The 18,911-nt window shown below is 38.2% G+C and overlaps 4 protein-coding genes across 6 annotated transcripts; 2 read left to right on the top strand and 2 right to left on the bottom strand.

The window, feature by feature from the left end:
- Positions 1 to 74: 74 nt before the first annotated feature.
- Positions 75 to 5,595, top strand: si:ch73-15b2.5 (rho guanine nucleotide exchange factor 19). Of its 2 annotated transcripts, none has more exons than XM_034310450.1 (13): positions 75 to 212; positions 461 to 564; positions 691 to 864; positions 1,463 to 1,533; positions 1,612 to 1,865; positions 1,936 to 2,096; positions 2,190 to 2,342; positions 2,445 to 2,574; positions 2,725 to 2,799; positions 3,007 to 3,099; positions 3,175 to 3,329; positions 5,064 to 5,228; positions 5,375 to 5,595. In XM_034310450.1, the coding sequence occupies exons 1-13, from the start codon at positions 210 to 212 to the stop codon at positions 5,451 to 5,453; spliced, it is 1,617 nt and encodes a 538-aa protein (XP_034166341.1). In that variant the 5' UTR covers positions 75 to 209; the 3' UTR covers positions 5,454 to 5,595. The 2 variants fall into 2 exon arrangements, with proteins under 2 accessions (XP_034166341.1, XP_026794051.1); XM_026938250.2 differs by having other exon boundaries at positions 1,609 to 1,865.
- Positions 5,445 to 8,147, bottom strand: tomm6 (translocase of outer mitochondrial membrane 6 homolog (yeast)). The gene is made up of 4 exons (XM_026938693.3): positions 8,015 to 8,147; positions 7,800 to 7,915; positions 7,076 to 7,199; positions 5,445 to 5,749 (listed from the first exon to the last, which is right to left on the bottom strand). The coding sequence occupies exons 1-3, from the start codon at positions 8,015 to 8,017 to the stop codon at positions 7,103 to 7,105; spliced, it is 216 nt and encodes a 71-aa protein (XP_026794494.1). The 5' UTR covers positions 8,018 to 8,147; the 3' UTR covers positions 5,445 to 5,749; positions 7,076 to 7,102.
- An 18-nt stretch (positions 8,148 to 8,165) lies between these two features.
- Positions 8,166 to 12,305, top strand: LOC113541386 (ubiquinol-cytochrome-c reductase complex assembly factor 2). Its single transcript, XM_026938369.3, has 4 exons — positions 8,166 to 8,303; positions 10,483 to 10,557; positions 10,950 to 11,019; positions 11,921 to 12,305. Exons 1-4 carry the CDS (start codon positions 8,166 to 8,168, stop codon positions 12,025 to 12,027), a joined length of 390 nt encoding a protein of 129 aa, XP_026794170.1. The 3' UTR covers positions 12,028 to 12,305.
- A 435-nt stretch (positions 12,306 to 12,740) lies between these two features.
- tspo (translocator protein) lies at positions 12,741 to 15,187 on the bottom strand. 2 transcript variants are annotated; one of them, XM_026938572.3, is made up of 4 exons: positions 15,053 to 15,187; positions 13,689 to 13,863; positions 13,301 to 13,439; positions 12,741 to 13,137 (listed from the first exon to the last, which is right to left on the bottom strand). In XM_026938572.3, exons 2-4 carry the CDS (start codon positions 13,859 to 13,861, stop codon positions 12,964 to 12,966), a joined length of 486 nt encoding a protein of 161 aa, XP_026794373.1. In that variant the 5' UTR covers positions 13,862 to 13,863; positions 15,053 to 15,187; the 3' UTR covers positions 12,741 to 12,963. The 2 variants fall into 2 exon arrangements, with proteins under 2 accessions (XP_026794373.1, XP_026794285.1); XM_026938484.3 differs by having other exon boundaries at positions 13,689 to 13,897; positions 15,053 to 15,176.
- Between the last annotated feature and the right edge of the window lie 3,724 nt (positions 15,188 to 18,911).

The raw sequence follows: 18,911 nt of genomic DNA, 5'->3' as shown, positions 1-18,911 counted from the left end.
TTCTTTGTGTAATATTTCACAAAAATTGTAGAATCTGATAGATAGTAGCACTTGTAGTTAACAGGCTGAATTGTGTGAAGTGTGATGTCAATCAATGAGCCACACCTGAGGAGTCAAATCTGCAGCAGACGAGTGAGGACTTGCTGTCAGTGAGCAGGGAAGAGAGGTCAGAGGTCCATCTTCACGGCTTTAAATTGGTGTGAGACCAAATGGTAGGTTTTAGGAAGTCGGCCACTGCAAATCAGACCTACCTGTATAGAGTGTGTGAGCACAAGGGCACACAAAAACTAGCCAGAACCCCATGTGACAGCAAACATTTGTGTTGCTGCTTAATAAATCCTTAACCTAATGTTAAAACTTTCTTTTATTTGAGCTATTTTGACATGATGATGCTTGAAGAAAAAATCTACATATATATTGCATTAGATAAAGATAGTGTAAAGCTGGGTCTCTTCCCTAGGCCTACAGCCATGCTCCAGTTTGTGACTCTCCACGGTCTGAGATGGAGCAACACCGTTTCATAACGACTCAAGAGGATTCCCAAGCACCAGAAACAGTTTTTGGGTAACTTGTTTACCTATTACCCCTATTTCTAATGATTCATACCTACAGTGTTGTTAGATAGTATTAAATGTGAACATGAGTGGCAGACTACTTCCAGGCCACAGACCTGTTGTTTCCTGCATGCAGCGCCTCAGGTGGGATTGCTGAAGCTCTGAGATCAGTTGCGAGAGCAGACACGTGGAGTCTTCAGCGGGTTTTTCTCCAGACTGCATCACTCCTCAATGCAGAGGATCAAAACCCCAGTCTCACTCTCGCGCCAGATTCCCCTGTTCTGCTCAGTGCACGAGATGAGGACAAACGGTAAGAAGGTCTTTAAAACTGTTCATGGTCTTTAATGTTGAAGAATAGGCTGGTAGAAGTGTAATGTAGATCTGTAACCTGGTTTGTATAGACGAGCTACAGCCTTCCTGATATACCTCATGAAAACTTGATCATTACTCACACTTGAATCATTTTAAGCTAGCCCTGGATGGTATGGACGATGAATTCAAGTGAAATTATTTTTGGCTAGTCACACAGTCGGCATGCTTCCAGTTTGTTCTGTGGTTCTTCTCCTTAAATAAAAAGATGTATGGTGGAGAATGAGCTGTAAATAAACCAATTATCTTCAGCCTTGTCAGATTAATTTCACTTTTCCTTATCAAACACTAAGCAGGTTTATAGTGAGGAACTTATTTGAGCCTAATGATTATGGATTACACGTGTTAGTGAGCACAATGCAGTAAAATATCAATATGTTTTTGATGTATTGCCAAGGTGCTGAAGGGTTAAGAATATGTATAAATTTGCAGCTGTTTTGATCCTTCTGTCCCGCTAACAAACTTTGCACTGGGTCATTGAACATGTGTTATGTTTTTTTATTTATTTTTATTTCGTTTTTATTTTTATTTATTTAAAGCTCCATGACCGATACTCAGGACAAAATTCAAGAGGAAACATTTGAAGTGAACATAAAATACATCACTGGTTGTAAGTACAAGTTTATTTAAAATCATTATTGCGGAATACAGTATAACATTTGCTCTCATTGCATTTGCCCTGTAGCAGTGCCTCTGTATCAGGAGTACTGGCTGAAATGTATGAAGGCCGAGTTACAGAAGGCGCAGCATAAAAAACTGGCAGGCATTGTGGAAGCACGGTGTCGATCTGCCGGGCCCTCTCCTGCTGCACCAAGCCCAACTTGTGTATCAAGCCCGCCAGGACTGCATGTGGCACCATACGCCCTGTGGCAGCAGCTGCCCGAAGTAAAGAGGCAAAACTTGCTGCACACACTTACAGCCAGAGACATTCGCCATCAGGAGGTAGGTTTTTATTAGTCATTTGTCTGCAGTTATCACCAAATGTATAAAGGGTGCTTCTTTTCTCGCATAGGCCATGTTTGAACTGATTGTGTCAGAGGCTTCATATCAGAAGAGTTTGCGAGTGGCAGTTGGACTGTTTCAGTCCTCGGCTCAGCTGAAGCAAACTTTAACTCCCGTGCAGAATCATGTCTTATTTTCCAACTTAAAGGAAGTCTGCAGGGTCAGTGAGGGGTAAGGGCCAAGCGTACATTACATTATTTACCATAGCTGTGTTTTTCATAACATCAGAAGTGCCTCACTAATCTATATCTACTGTACTGTTAGATTTCTTCAGGATCTGGAGACTCGACTGGGGCAGAATGTGGTGATGTGTAAGGTTGGAGACATTGTACTGAATCACAAATCAAAGTTTCGTCGAGTCTACGTGCCCTATGTCACCAACATGATGTATCAGGAGACCCTTATTGCAAACCTTTTGTTAGTCCTACTCATTCTGTCTTCACTTCAAGAATCCCTATCATATAAACCATTATCAACACCTGCACTACTTCTTGTGTGATGGTTGCTGTCTGTTTTCAGAGAAGAAAACCGGAAATTTGTGCTGGCCTTAAAGAAGCTTGAGAAGGACCCACTTTGCCAGAGACAGACACTCAAGTCCTTCCTGATCCTTCCCTTCCAAAGGATAACAAGATTAAGGCTTATTTTAGAGGTGGGCTTTTCCAAACACAGGAACATAAGGAAGTTTAACACATTTTAGAAAATCTCAAACACCTGGGTACCATATGAGCATGGGGGGGGGTTGTTGTTGTACCTATCAGCACAACTTGCTAGAAGTGATGTTCTTTTGTCACTGGTTCAGAATATCCTTAAAAGGACCGACGAACACTCCACTGACATTCCCAACCTAAAGAGTGCAATTGAAGCTGTACGAGAGGTATGCCTTCAATCTTCTAATAATGCCATTAGTTTACATCTATAATACCAAAAGCACAATACTTAATCAGACTTTACAAATGTGGTCCATGAATTAATTATTCAATCATTTAGTTATCTTCCCAGAGCCTATCCTGGGATCAGTGAGTGCAAGGCAGGAACACACCCAGTCCATCACAGCTAATTAATTATATTCTGTGTCATGTAGGTAGTAGTGGAGTGTGACTGCAACGTCCAGCAAATGAAACGGACAGAGGAACTGGTTAGCTTGGAAAAGCTTGTGGATTTTGCCAGTGTCAAGGTCTGAATCTTGAATCAGTGTATTTTTTTCCCCCAAAATTTGTTCCACTTGTTTATATTTCTTGTTTTCCACCAGTCAGTACCTTTGATCGTAAGTGGCCGTTATCTGATTCGAGCGGGACCCTTGAAAAAGTTGATGGTCAAGAGTAATCAGACCTCAGGCTCCCTGGTCTCTCGCACAGACATCTACCTGCATCTCTTCAATGACCTCTTGCTCCTCTCAGTCAAGAAGTACGTAGGACTACTTTGTATTCTACCATAAGTATGGAATGAAACACTACGAGACATGCGGTTATTGGAAAATAATCAGTGTGGGGTGGTGTGATGCTCAAGGCTGTTACCACCCTGAAGTTGATTGTTTTCCTATGACGGCATGTGTTTTATTCCTCTTGTACAATTTTAGTTACATGTTAAGCATTATGACTTTTTGTTTGCTGAATAACTCAGTTTAACTTATTAGCCTTAGATTATAGATTACAAAGCCCTGTCAATTTTGCTATATTGTGTGTGTGTGTGTGTGTGTGTGTAATATATATATATATATATATATCACACACATTCACTCACCAAGCACTTTATTAGGAACACTATACAACTCTTTGTGGCATGGATTCCACAAGATGTTGTAAATATTACTTTGATATTCTGATCCATGTTGCCATGATTGCGTCACGCTATTCCTGCAGATTTTTCAGGTGCACTTTCTTGTTGTGAATCTCCTGTTCTACCACATCCCAAAGGTGTTCAGATCCGATGACTGGGAAGGCCACTGAGGAACATTGAACTCATCGTCATGTTCATGAAACCAGATTGAGATGACTTTGTGACCTGGTGCATTATCATGCTGGAAGTAGCCACTAGAAGATGGGTAAATTATGGCCATGAAGGGATGCACATGGTCAGCAACAATACTCAAATAGACTGTGCTTTCAAGAGATTGGTATTAACAGGCCCAAATTGTACCAAGAAAACATTCCCCACACCATTACACCACCTCCACCAGCCTGGACTGTTAACAAAAGGCAGGTTGGGTCCATGCTGTTGGCACCAAATTCTGACCCTACCATCTGTGTGCCTCAGCAGAAATCGAGATTCATCAGACCAGGCTACGTTTTTCTAGTCTTCAACCATCATATTTTTGTTAGCCTGTGCCCACTGCAGCCTCAGCTTTCTGTTCTTTGGCTGACAGAAGTGGAACCCGACATGGTCTTCTGCTATTGTAACCCATCCGCCTCAAGGTTCGATATGTTGTGCATTCTGAGATGCTTTTCTGCTCACCACAATTGTACAGAGTTGTTATCTGAGTTACTGTAGCCTTTCTGTCAGCTCGAACCAGTCTGGCCGTTCTCCTTTGACCTCAGTCATGATCAATGTGCACCTGTTCGCAGAACTACCACTCACCGGATGTTTTTTTCTTTATTGCACTATTCTGAGTAAACTCTAGAGACTGCTGTGCGTGAAAATCCCAGGAGGTCAACAGTTATAGAAATATTCAAACCAGCCCGTCTGGCACCAACAATCATGCTACGGTCTAAGTCATTGAGATCCCTATTTTTCCCCCATTCTGATGGTTGATGTGAACATTACCGGAAGCTGCTGGATGTTATGCATTGCACTGCTGCCACCTGAGTGGCTGATTAGGTAATTGCATGAATAAGCAGGTGTACAAGTGTTCCTAATAAAGTGTTTAGTGAGTGTATATAGTGTATGTGTAATACATATAGACCATCACAATGAGTCAGTTACTATAAACCTGTGATGGTTTAAACTGTTGGTGCTACTGTTATAGAAAATTAATCAACACCTTTCAACCAGATTTGAGAATTCAACAGTATGAATTTTTTGAATGCATGTTGGTGGGAGGTTTATTACAGTTTAATGGCTTTTGTTTTAATGACCTATTCTCAGCTTAAATATTGTTCTGTATTGACTCTCTTTGATATGTATGCCATACCAATACATCAGTGGCAACAGATTCAGCGTTCAAGATCATGCAGTGTTTCCTGCCAATGTTCGTGTAGAGGAGTTAAAGACTAAGATGTTGGGACTGCCACCTGATGCCTTCCTGCTCCATCTCACCCAAAACCACTTACGAGCTGCTACTGCTGTTATACTCACTGCACAGACACGGTAATTAATTTTAAGCATTGATCTCGGCTAAAACCCATACGATCCAGTAACTTGGCTGTACTGTTCGTTGTTTGACCAGAATAATACATTACAGATATTTTCTGAGCCATTTATAAATTTTAACTCAAGCTCAATATTTGGTGCAGGATGGAAAAAGAGACCTGGCTCCAACTTTTATCTTCACAGAATTGCACCATGGCTAATACAGAGACCAAGAATGTTTAAACACTTTTATTAAGTATTATATGTAACTTTTTTGAATCCACTTGTATGACTAAACCTGCTAGAACGTCAGATCATATAGATTGTGAACTTTAAGTTATACATGAAACATTATTTATAGTAAATAAAGTTTGTAATAAAGTCAGCTGTTCACTGTTTTTCTTTTTTTTAAAAAGTGTGTACTAGAGCTTTAACAATGCTTCATTGGCTGTTTTCTATTCAGTGTCCACTGATCTTGCCCCATCATTGCCTCTGGTAGAAAGCTCTGTTCTTATTCAGAAGAAATTGGTCCTCTCCTCCTAGGGATAAAAAAAAAAAAAAAAGACAGTGATCATTTGTAGCCTTTAGAGTCATAATTTGGTGCAACAAACATGTGCTATCAGAGTGTGAACATTTTGCTGTGTCTCATGTGTATTGTATAGTGTTTTGAATCATCACATTAATGGGGAGTGTGCTCACCAGTATGGCTATGACTGCAGGCACACTCATCAACAAATAGCTACAACTATATACAGTATTTAAAGATTTTTGCCAGGGTAGAGAAAAGTATTGCCAGCTACATGCAGAAGAATTTTATTTGTCAATGCTTGGATTAATCTAACAGCTGTGAGTGCACACCTTGGAAGAGACCCAACCTGCACAATGCACACCAACGCCAAGTAGTGTACTGACTAAATAGGTGTACTGACAATCTATTTTGTATAGTAGTATAAGGTCTGGGACATGGCCCAAATGCTCACAACTCTGACAATATAATTAAATGCTGTTTTCTCAATATTACAGAAGCAAAATGAACATATTTTATTGTACACATAAACATGACTGTTATAGTCAGTGAGTACCAGGTGAAAGAGCAAAATCTCTCAGTTCTCTGTAAAGTCAGTGCATTAGTGTGCTAATTCATGAAGGGTATCATCTGGTTGTTTCCTATAGGTTTTGTCTACTCTGATGTATTTTGTTCTCTTGACCAGCAAAACAAGGTTTGAATACAAAAATACAAAGAAAAAATCATCACCCATTATTCACTAGCCAGTTCTCTAGTGAGTTCTCTAACTGAACAACTTCACACCTGGGTTGTGATACAAATTCCACATGGATAAATCGTCCACTGTTCACTAGATCATCAGAGAACAAATAAATACCTTAACTGTTCAGCAAGAAAAAAAGCTAAAAACCCATATTTCCTGAATTCTTTTTTCTTCTTATATCACCATTCTCTCTCTCTCTCTCTCTGCTGTTTGGTTTGTTTTTTGACTCTTGTGCTCTTTCTCTCTCTATCTGGCTACCAGTTCCTATATAAATGACTCCTTTCATGTCTGAACATGGGGAGGACTAATGTGTGATGTATCTCAGTTAGTAACAAATTTCCTGAGCTGTGACATCCATGGCACAGTGCTGACTGGGAATTACTATCACAGGATTATCAGAGTGACTCTCAGTATTTCAGGACCCTCAGATTATAGAGTATTATTTTTCCTTCTCTGAATCAGTAATATTGTTTTTCTATTTGAACAAAAAAAAATCCTACATGCTCTAGATTTAAAGTATATACACCTTGATTTCGGTTTAGAAAATATTCAGTACTGTGCCATATTATAAGCAGAAGGCGTTTGACTCGAACTCACCTGCAAAAGCCCATGATTTGGCCAGGACTATGTGACTGGTTGAGGTGACATCAAGTCAAAGTCTGACAAATTCCTCGCCACCCAAACTCCTGCTGCAAACAAACCTAGATTCACCAGAAGATTCCTAAAGAGAAACAGGGTATCAAAATTACACAATGGTGTTATTATTATTATCATCATTACACTTTCACTCACTCTTGGTTGGGTTGTTTTGACAATTGTAATACTGTAACTAACACAGACTTCATTTAGGTTTACTAAACTTCACATCTGCTTCTCAGATATTAGCACATAGTGTTATGGGTCAGGGTGTTTAGATGTAATGAGCCTCTGCTGTCAGGTGATACATATCTCCATGTATTCTTCAGTGGACAATAAACCATGGAGTTATGATGTCATGGGGTCAGAGGTCATGCTCATTTGGTTACCTATTTATTTATTTTATTAATTTTTTTTTTTTTTGGTCAATAAGTAAGCTATTTGACATTTAACCAGGCCGAATGATATTTGGTAACATGCAGGATATACCAGGACCTTTAACTACCAAACCCAGCTAGCAGCTAGCACCTCCAGCACTGTAACTGACAAGGTCATTCTCATACAGTGGTCCAGACTGCTAGCTACATGACGAGGTGATGATGGCGGAATATCTCACACATGCACACAAGGACACAGATGTGTAATTACGCCACTTAGGCAGATGATTAACGTTAACCAGCGCTACCTTCTGAAATCATTCCTGTCGGTCGCAAATCGATATGCGGAGCTGATCCATCCCACAACCCCTGGAGCTCCTGCTTCGCTTTTCTTTCCAGCACCCGCCATCTTCCCTGGTGATTTCTTTTAAAATAAGACAAAAATTAAGACAAGCAATTTCAAAAGGAAAACATTCACAGACGTAGCTATAGTTATACTAAACCGTTGATTATTTCTACACACCATGAGGCGAGCTCGGAGCTTACGGAAACACGTTTGGGACAAAATGTGCACTCGTCTCAGCGTTTCTACTAAACGCAAAAACGCGATTTGGTTTGTCCCAGTGCGGCATCCTGACTTTAAATGTGGGTCCTGCCTTTCCCCAAGTCTGAAAATGGCCGCCACCAGGTACCGTCGCTTTCTCAAGTTGTGTGAAGAATGGCCGAGAGACGAATCGAAAAAAGGTCGAGATTTGGGGACGTTTTTACGGCAAAAGGTGGCCAGTGCATTCAGAGAGGGTGAAAACACTCAGGTAATGTCAGGTAGCTATAAACATTTTTTAACCAAAGTGTATTAACCGTCATTAATGTTGCATTCAGATATGTTATGTCTGATAGTGCAGGTAAAATTCAGGTGTTAATAATAATGTACTTCTAAAATAAAACCTTTTCTATATCCAACTAAAGCGGAATGTGTTAAGAGCTTACTTTTGTTGTGTAATTAGCTCTAACGCTGTTATGGCTGACACCCGAATGGTTGCAGTGCTTGTCCTTGAGTGTTTATGTGGAGTTAGAAGTTTGACTTTTCTGTGCAGTTGTGGCTCCCTGGCGTGTCAAGAAGTTACTGCTTGAGTGGTGTTGGAAAGAAGCTGGGTGGTGTGTGAAAGATTATTTTAATATTTTAATTTTAATGTTTAATCTGGTTCATGTTCAGGCTCTGGCTGTGCCACTTAAGGACGTTTCTAGGCTTGTGCTGAAGTCACTACTCTATTGTCTTGGTGGTGAAACTTCACCTCGATCTGAGGTCCTGAGCACTCTTAAGCAGGTTTTCCTCAAGAATATCTACTTCGTTGTTTCTGGCAGACCTCCCAGTCCATGCTGCTTCAGGCATTACACTTCACCATAGTGATCAGAGTGGTGAGATTATGAGAAGCCCCGGGTTCCCTTCAGATGTGACCCTTGGCATTCAAGCTAAAGAGTATAGTCTTGGTTTCGTCAGACTATGGAATATAGTTTCTCATGGACTGAGAGACCTTTAGGTGCTTTTTGGCAAAGTCCAAGTGAGCCATCTTGTGCCTTTTACTCTGGGCACTCTGATTGGTGGAGTGCTGCAGAGATGGCTGTTTCTCTGGCTGGATCTCTCATCTTCATGATCCTTATCACCTCCCTTCAGTTTTGCTGGGTGACCAGAACTAGAAAGAGACTTGGTGGGTCTGAGCTACACTATATGACCAAAAGTATATGGACACCTGACCATCACAACCATATGTGGGTCTTCCCCCAAACTCTTGCCGCAAAGTTGTAAGCAATTGACAACGTCTTTGTATGCTGTAGCATTAAGATTTCCCTTCACTGGAACTAAATAGCCCAAACCTATTCCATCATGGCAGTGCTTCTGTGCACAATGCAAGGTCCATGGAGACAAGATTTGCCAAGGTTGGAGTAGAAGAACTCAAGTGGCCTGAGCCCTGACCTCAACCCCACTGAACACCTTTGGGATGAACTGGATTGCCAACTGCATCCCAGGCCTCCTCACCTGATATCAGTGTCTGACCTCACTAATGCTTTTATGGCTGAATGAGCACAAATCCCCACAGCCACATTCCAAAATCTAGTGGAAAGCATTCCCAGAAGAGTGGAGGTTATTATAAAAGCAATGAGGGGAACAACTCTGTGGTAATGCCCATGGTTTTGGAATGGACATATATGGGTGTGATGGTCAGGTCCACATGCTTTTGACCATATAGCATACCTCGTTTTTTTTTTTTTTTTCTTTGTTGTTTTTTTTTTTTTTTTTCTTGTTGTTTTTGTTGTTTGGAAACCTCAGCACTTATCAGTACCTTTCCCCAGATCAGCACCACAGTAGAGTCCTTCTTCGGGAGTCTTCCTCTTTTGGCACTTGTAACTTGTTTTTGTTGACATGCACTGTCAGCTATGAGGCTTTATATAAACTAATGTTTATGTAAACCTTTCCAAATCATGTCCAGTTAGCTGAATTTACTATAGATTAACCTTAATCAAGTTGCAAAATCATTTAAAGGATGGTGAGTGGAAGTGAGACACATGAGCTCAACTTCATGTACTTGTGTACTTGTGAATACTTGTGAATTTGATATTTAGCTTTTTTTTTTTTTTTTTTTAATTTACAAAACTGTGAAAACTGTTTATGGTTTTTATTATTGTGTACTTCTTGAAGATTGATGAAAAATATTTAATCCATTTTAGAATAAAGCTGTAACAAAATAAAATGAGGAAAAAATAAATAGGTCTGAATACTCTATATATTAAAATACACTGTATATTAAATATGCCATGTAAACAATATGATTTACACAACCAAGTGATGTGTTGTAAATTTATACAGCTATTCAGGAAAAAGTAATCATACCACAGTTAACACACTAAGACAAACCAGTATGCCTATGGCAAGAAAATTTAAAAACTGAAGTGATCTGAAGCATATTTGATGGAGGATGTATATTCTTCTTCTAGATCTCTGACCCAGAAAAATGTGATCAAATGTATGAAAGTCTGGCGCGCATCAACAGCAATGTTTACAAAGAAAAGGTGAGTCTGATGTCAGAATATTAAAATGCAGCATTTTATGAAATTTTTAAAAGCAATGGATTACTTTTCCAAATGCTAACTTATCATGAGTTATTCTATTTGCTTCAGCAACTGAAATATAACTGTAACTGTCTGAAAAACACATCTTCTCCCCTGTTTAACAACAGGGATAAGTTTTGCTGTTTTAATGCCCCAGAAATGTCTAAAATGTCATTGTTCCAGTAAAAGAGCATTGTGTGTATTTCTGAGTGATTTATTTGATCTTTTACCCCAAAATGTTTATTAATTTTTATAGCTGACTGTACAGATTGTATAATAACAGGTATATTTTCATTGCCACATTTCAGTACTCACTTGATTAAATGTGTGTGGATGAATATTTCTCTTTTCAGTTTCCTCGAGCAAAAGACACAAGTTTTACTGGCGTGACAGTAGAAGAGTGCCGGATGTTATTAGGAACAGGTGAGAAATTTTAAGAAACGACTAATCTACAAGAAAAGTTGAACGTTGTTTTAACATTAACGGTAATGTTTGAAGTGAAATCAATAGCGCCAATGTAACTGAACATTCAAATGTAAAAATAATGGGATGGTACTATTATGATTCATCTTAAAATGTAAAAGGCACATTGTTTACAAAGTGGCTCTAAAATACTTAACACTTAATCCACATAAATGAGTGTGCTTAATGTAAATGATATTCGTATTTACTTTAATAGGAACACCTGCTTATTCATACAATTGTCAGCCAATTATCGGTCAGCAGTGCAATGCATAGAGTCATGCAGATGCATGTCAGGAGCTTCAGTTAATGTTCAAACTTCAAAATGTGGACAAATATCATCGCGGTGACTTTGACCATGACATGGTTGTTGGTGCAAGAAAGGCTGCTTTCAAATAAAATGGTGCGAAAAACAACAAACATCCAGAGAGAGGCAGTTCTGCAGTCGGAAACACCTTGCTGAGTGTGGTCAGAGGAGGATGGCCAAGCTGACAGGAACGTTATTGTAACCAAAATAACCACTCTTTACAACTGTAGTGTGCAGAAAGCATGTTTTTTGGTTTTCGCACCATTCTATGTAAATTCTAGAGACTGTTGCATGTGAAAATCCCAGGTGAGCAGCAGTTTCTGATGTACTCAAACCAGCCCTTCTGGCAACAATGCCAGGCTCTTGTTTTCTCTAGCTGAAAATTAATTAGTTTTTCAAAGTTGCTCTTTTAATGTGCCAGTCTTATGAATCGGTTGCACACGTGTCTACAAAAAAACTGTTGAACAGCGAACAACGCTCATTTTTTAACCTATTGTAATGGAGCATTTCATAGAACTGACTTTCTTATTATTTTATTGTATTAATCACTTATAGGAACTATGCAACAGATGGATGAGGAAAAGAAAGGATTGTGGAAAACTCTAATGCAGAGATTCTCAGCTAAGCCAGAAGATGCATCTGTGGAAAAGCCGGAAAAGTAGACATTTTGCACTATAATCTTCACCCTAGCACATTTTCAGTTATGAAACTTATTACTCTCATTTTATTAATATATTTGTATTTTACATTTTCATTCTTATCTGCTGTATGTGCATATGAACAACAATTCATTCATATTATTTAAAATCTATAATGCCCATAACTTGTAAACAATTAAAGATGCACTGTATTCCACAGATGCCAGAATAACGTCCTGTAGCTACACTAAATATGCATAATTTATGTACAAAAATAAATTAGTAAAATCTGTTTATTCTTACACTGAGGCTGAATTATTCTAAATTTGAACAAGTGCTTTCAGGCTTGAATTCAACACGTGGTGTAGATTGCATATGTTCTTGTGAACCCACTGGCAGTTTGGCCCACACCAGAAAACACAGTGTGTTAATATGAGATAGGGGTCATTTCACTCTGTTTGGAAACACGCCCTTTCATAATGTGATATGACTATAGTAAAGTTTAAGAGTTTGGTGGGTGGCAGGGGACAGACTCTGTCGGCCAACATTTTTTTTTATTTGGAACACATACAAACCATTAAATGAATAATTGATACAAAATCAATCATGCAGGCAAAATTGTAGTGGATTTTTTTTTTTTTTTTTTTTTGCTTAAATGTTCATTAGTTGTGTGGGTGGATTGGATTGTCTTTTTTTACTAACAAGAAATCAAAAGTTATTAACAGAGAAATTACATATTGATATAAACATATTAAAATATTTTATTTTAAAAAGCCAACAGAGATGTGAGCTAAATGTTAGTATATATTAATTCTCCTACTTGAGAACTTCATTAGTCAAGCAGCTGCCATGATTTAATTCATATATTCGCTTGAATATGGTTACAGGCATATTTGTTTTAATGGCCATGAAGAGTCATAATGTGCCTACTAGTGCATGTTAATTACATATTTGCCCTCTCTAGTCTTCTTTGGTATCAGGATTGTCCCTCCAGATACAGTAGTTGAGGGAGGTGGCCAAGCAGAGCCAGGCCAGGTATGGAGTCAGGAGGAGTGTGGCAGTGCGGTTCACTGGGTACCAGGACACCATGGTGGCGGCCACTGTGCCCGTCAGCACAACAAGCTCAATGAGTGCCTGCAGGGGCAAAAATTGAGGAACATCAATCAGTAACAGGGGGTGTGGTTTACAGTGTGCAATTAATATCAGACAGTTTCATTTCTCATGTGTGAGTGCGATTTTTGTCCTGCAATGGATGAATGAAAGCTTGTCTTGAGCTAAGAAACGCATGCCGTCTTACCAGTTTGATCTTGTGTGCCCCAAAAAAGATAGGGGTCCAGGCCCAGTTCAGTGCCAGCTGCAGGCCATAGAGTCCCAGTGGGACCATAGCATCTTCTGTGAAGCCTCCCAGCTCTTTATACACCAGGTATGAACCATACCTGAAACAACAGTGTTAATATAGTAATATAGTAAACAAGTGGATGAAAAAAGTACAGGTGACACTGTCTACATCAAGTCTACCTGGAAAGCTAATGTTCTAGCTCATTTCTCCACTGAAACAACCTTTACCTGAACCAATATTGGCCCAATAAACAGCATTCCACAGCACCTAATACATTATATTACATTAAAAGCCATATTTACAAATTATAAAGGTAAGTTAACAGAACTGACTCTGATGTACTAACCCCATGCCAGTGTATAAAGCTGTCCATACTACTCCAAAAGCAGAGTTGGGTGGCCTCCATGACGGTTTGTTAAGCGAGACATACCACGTTTTCGTCTCTCTTCTTGTGATAAAGGCTCCACAGATCCCACCAACATGTGGTAGGGCGGTCAGTCCCAGCATGGCCGTCCACATGGCTCCAACAAAGAGATGCAGAAAATTCTTATATGACTGTTTTAAGAGGCAAGAATAAGTATAACACACTGTCAGAGACACCTTCAGGAGATGTACCACCCCTTAAACTCTCCTTTGATTAAACACATTAAAAACATATTTAAAAGTTTAGTCACACATAAAGACAAAGCCGGGCTTTATAGGATAGGGGGTGTGGCAGTATGTACAACAGTAAAGTCAGGTGACCAAGATTAAAATGTAACTAGAGTTAACCAAGACAACCACATCAGTTCAGTGGCTACAGGTTTATGGTGCATGAAGCAGAATAATGGTTGGCTTTTTGTCACTTTGGTCCCTGTGGTTTCCAGCAATAGCGACTCCACAGACTGCACACTTTATGTACATTTTTGTGTTTTCTTGCGAATGAGTCGACTCTTTGAATCGGCTCTTTTAAGTGATCCGTTGGGAACCGACTCGCATGTATGATATAAGAGCCGTTGCATAAACCAGTGCAATTATGAATGAAAAGCATCCAGTGAATCATCTGAGCTGTTTGACACACCAGAGCGACACAGAGCCAGTTCTGACGAGAACAAAACGAGCAATGAGTCGGTTCGTGTTTGTGAGCTGAACCGAGTGTTCACTAAAAAGAACCAAAATTACTTATCACCACTATTAAACATTACTCATCTTAAAAAGGGCTTAATAGTTAGTGTGTTATGCATTGATGAGCAAGAACAAGTGACTTATTTTATCCAAACACTGCAATCAACAACCCTTTTTACATTTATATATATATATATATATATATATATATATATATAAGTCGAAATGGCAAAAATTAGAAGCATCCAGGAAAACAACAGATAGCTCTGTTGTAAACACATGATGTGAGAAGTTCTGCTGTAGTATGGCACTACAGTGTAAAAACTGAACCATTGGTTTATTTGGCAACACGTTTACATTCAAACTGCATCTAGTTCCCGTCACCCCTGCTGAAAGAAACCTGTATTATCTGTTCAAACTCCTGTTAGAGCACTTTGCTCTGGATATGATTTGTATCTACAGTCTAATGTTATAACACCTCATCGAGCCATATTTGTATAATGTTTCCATGCACACTACTGGGCTTGGTTACGAAGTAAGCACGCTGTCAGAACACAGAACCTGTTTAATCACGCACATATCAGCTCATATTAGTACTTGTCTTACCTTGAAATACCAGGTGTGTCGTTGTTCTAGACGGGGTGAAGGCTGTGCGTGGGGTTAAACACGTCCTGAAACGTTAAATAACAATGCAGTGGGCGTGTTTACTTACGAAACGTGCAGAGCCACGCCCCTTCAGTTTCATAAGCTCGTAACTGAAAGCGGATGTTTCCACTGTGGTGTAATATGAAGTTCAAGTGCAGTGTTGTGTAAGCAAGGAATAGAAGACATGTTGTAGGAAAATAATCCACCATCAGGTTTAGAGTAATATTTAATATCACTGACTCTTTAGCACATAAATTCTTCCTCTCGTTTTAGTGGTAAAGTTTAGTAATCATGTTTTACTCACATGTTTTACTCACATGTTTACAGTTTAATAAGCCTATAACAAGTAATATCAGAACAGTAAAAACATATTTCCCCAATTACATGTTACCATACTGTAGTGTATTAGTTTTATTTGATTTTCTTTATAATTTTGTTACAAAAAGGAACAGAACAAAGTATTCAAGAGAAATATGTTGTAATACTTGATTGTTTTCAACCACATTTAATTGAAAGAGGATATTAAATCATGTTGATTTGAGAAATTCATGTGACTTATACAACAGTTACACAGCTTTTTTTTTTTTTTTTTTTCCTGTAGAGATTATGTCTGTAGATTAATTACAGTACCTTATGGTAAAGCTGCCTTTTGTTGCCTTTTGAGATAAGCTGATCTGTACAAAGGTAAAGGTATTACTTAAAAGTATCCTAGATTAATCCCTGAAGAATCCAAGTGTTAAAGAAAGGAGAAGAGCTGTAGCAACTATTTCTATGAGAGTGGATGTTTTTTCACTGAGTTAAGTAAAGCAGATTCACAGCCAGAGGACTACACAGACCTACTTTTTGGTGCTTCAAGGACAGTGTTTCCTAATAAATGCTTAAGGCCCACATTTTTGGTCTTTCAGTTCCCAGCACACCTGAATCTGCTGTATTGTGTTTGTAATTGCTTGGTGTGCTTGGAGCTATAGCACAAAAAGAACTGGGCCAGGTGGCACCTTTACCTTTTTTGGCACATCAGTTGGGGGTGGAGGTGCTGGGGGTTGGCTGTCTCAGCAGGTCTGGTGCTCAGCAGCTTCAATCTGTATGAACACACAACCATAGATACATACGTAGTATGTCACTGCCTTGGGCATTTAAGCTACAACTTATGTACCACTATCCAGGACCTACGTCTAATGCACATTACAGCCTTTAATGCTATCTGTCTGTTTTCTTAAATTTGCAAATATTGCTCGAGGTGCATCAAGATTACTTGCATATTGCTAAAGGGCAACATTTTTGAATTTGAATGATTTATGGTGGTATTTGCACATACTGTTTTTGTCTTTAAAATGGGTTGTACTGAATTCCCTTCCCATAAGTAAACCACTCAAGAATTACACATTACTTTTTGTATGATTTCCTTTGAAAGGATTTTTAAAAATGGCAAAATCTGCAATGTTGTGAATATTTTCAACATGCAATGAGTGAATTATTGAGGCAGTCAATAAAAAACAATGTAATCAGATTAATGAAAGTCTAATAAATAATCCAGATTGCATCAGGTAATGTAATATTATGTAATGATTACAGAAAAATAACACTCCTTTAAATGCCAGTTATTTACAGTTGAGGTCAAAAGTTTACATACCCCTTTCAGAATCTGCAAAATGTTTATTATTTTACCAAAATAAGAGGGATCATACAAGATGCATGTTATTGTTTATTTAGTGCTGACCTGAATAAGATATTTCACATAAAAAATGTTTACATATAGTCCACAAGAGAAAATAATAGTTGAATTTATAAAAATGACCCCGTTCAAAAGTTTACATACACTTCATTCTTAATACTGTGTTGTTACCTGAATGATCCACAGCTGTGATTTTTGTTTACTGATAGTTGTTCCTGAGTCCCTTGTTTGTCCTGAACAGTTAAACTGCCCGCTGTTCTTCAGAAAAATCCTTCAGGTCCCACAAATTCTTTGGTTTTCCAGCATTTTTTGTGTATTTGAACCCTTTCCAACAATGACTGTATGATTTTGAGATCCATCTTTTCACACTGAGGACAACTGAGGGACTCATATGCAACTATTACAGAAGGTTCAAACGCACACTGATGCTCCAGAAGGAAAAACCATGCATTAAGAGCCGGGGGGTGAAAACTTTTTGAATTTGAAGATCAGGGTAAATTTATCTTATTTTGTCTTCTGGGAAACATGTAACTATCTTCTGTAGCCTCTGAAGGGCAGTACTAAATGAAAAAATACGATATTTAGGCAAAATAAGAAAAATGTACACATCTCCATTCTGTTCAAAAGTTTTCACCCCCCGGCTCTTAATGCATGTTTTTTCCTTCTGGAGCATCAGTGAGCGTTTGAACCTTCTGTAATAGTTGCATATGAGTCCCTCAGTTGTCCTCAGTGTGAAAAGATGGATCTCAAAATCATACAGTCATTGTTGGAAAGGGTTCAAATACACAGAAAATGCTGGAAAAACCAAAGAATTTGTGGGACCTGAAGGATTTTTCTGAAGAACAGCGGGCAGACTGTTCAGGACAAACAAGGGACTCTTGAACAACTATCAGTAAACAAAAATCACAGCTGTGGATCATTCAGGCAACAACACAGTATTAAGAATCAAGGGTATGTAAACTTTTGAACGGGGTCATTTTTATAAATTCAACTATTATTTTCTCTTGTGGACTATATGTAAACATTTTTTATGTGAAATATCTTATTCAGGTCAGCACTAAATAAACAATAACATGCATTCTGTATGATCCCTCTTATTTTGGTAAAATAATAAACATTTTGCAGATTCTGAAAGGGGGATGTAAACTTTTGACCTCAACTGTAAATAACAGTGCAAGGTACAAAATATCAGGAAAAGGTATATGATGTTGTGATTCAATATGTACTTGTTGCCTTTCTTTAATATTTTCACTTAAAATTGCTTATTTGAGTTTTTTTATGTGCCTGTTGAAACTATTCTTTTTATATTTCACCTTCTGTTTTATTTTTGTATTGTTCAGTACAATGTTCCATCTAAAAAGAAAGAAAAATAGCCACCCTGATGTTCTCAACCATAGTGATGGTTATAATGTTATAACTGCATGCAGTCAGTAAATTATACTATTGTTCAGTGGTATAAAAACTATAATCACCTAAACTATGAAATGAAATAAGTTATCTGATCACGCACATTTTCAAATGTATTCCACTCTGATTACAAGCACTTGATCTTTGTAAGCACAAATATCATAACAATTCGGGGTGTCCCAAAAATCTCCATACGTAGGGGAAATTAACACTTTTTTTAGCAAAATGTAACTTTATTTATAAAACATCCTCTACATGATTGACATTTCTTTGTAAACACACATGGAGTTGTCTCTCCCACTCATGGTGTTATGCATGTAATTGCACTTTGAATGTGTTTCTTTAAATGATATTTGTGCTAATATAAAACACCAATATGTTTTTCTTTTGTCAAAGGCATTCTTAAAGGTTATCTTAAAAAAAATTAAATTAAGTAAAAAAAAAAATATATATATATATATATATATATATATATATATATATATATATATATATATATATATACAAATACAAAATAACTAAACTAAATATAAACTAAAAACTTTGGAAGACATTTTGCTAAGAAGTGTTACTTTCCCCATATGTATGGAGACCTTTGGGACACCCTGTAGACTCTGTCACAAAGCATTTATACAGAATTGCAGAGTTAGATCCCTAATGAGCAAACCAGAGGTGACAGCGGCAAGGAAAAACTCCCTGAGATGAAATGAGAAAGAAACCTTGAGAGAAACCAGACTCAGT

This window comes from Pangasianodon hypophthalmus, chromosome 2, assembly GCF_027358585.1.
Source record: "Pangasianodon hypophthalmus isolate fPanHyp1 chromosome 2, fPanHyp1.pri, whole genome shotgun sequence".
Taxonomy (NCBI): domain Eukaryota; kingdom Metazoa; phylum Chordata; class Actinopteri; order Siluriformes; family Pangasiidae; genus Pangasianodon; species Pangasianodon hypophthalmus.
Note: the sequence above shows the minus strand (reverse complement) of the source record. Positions and strands in the feature narration are given on the sequence as shown.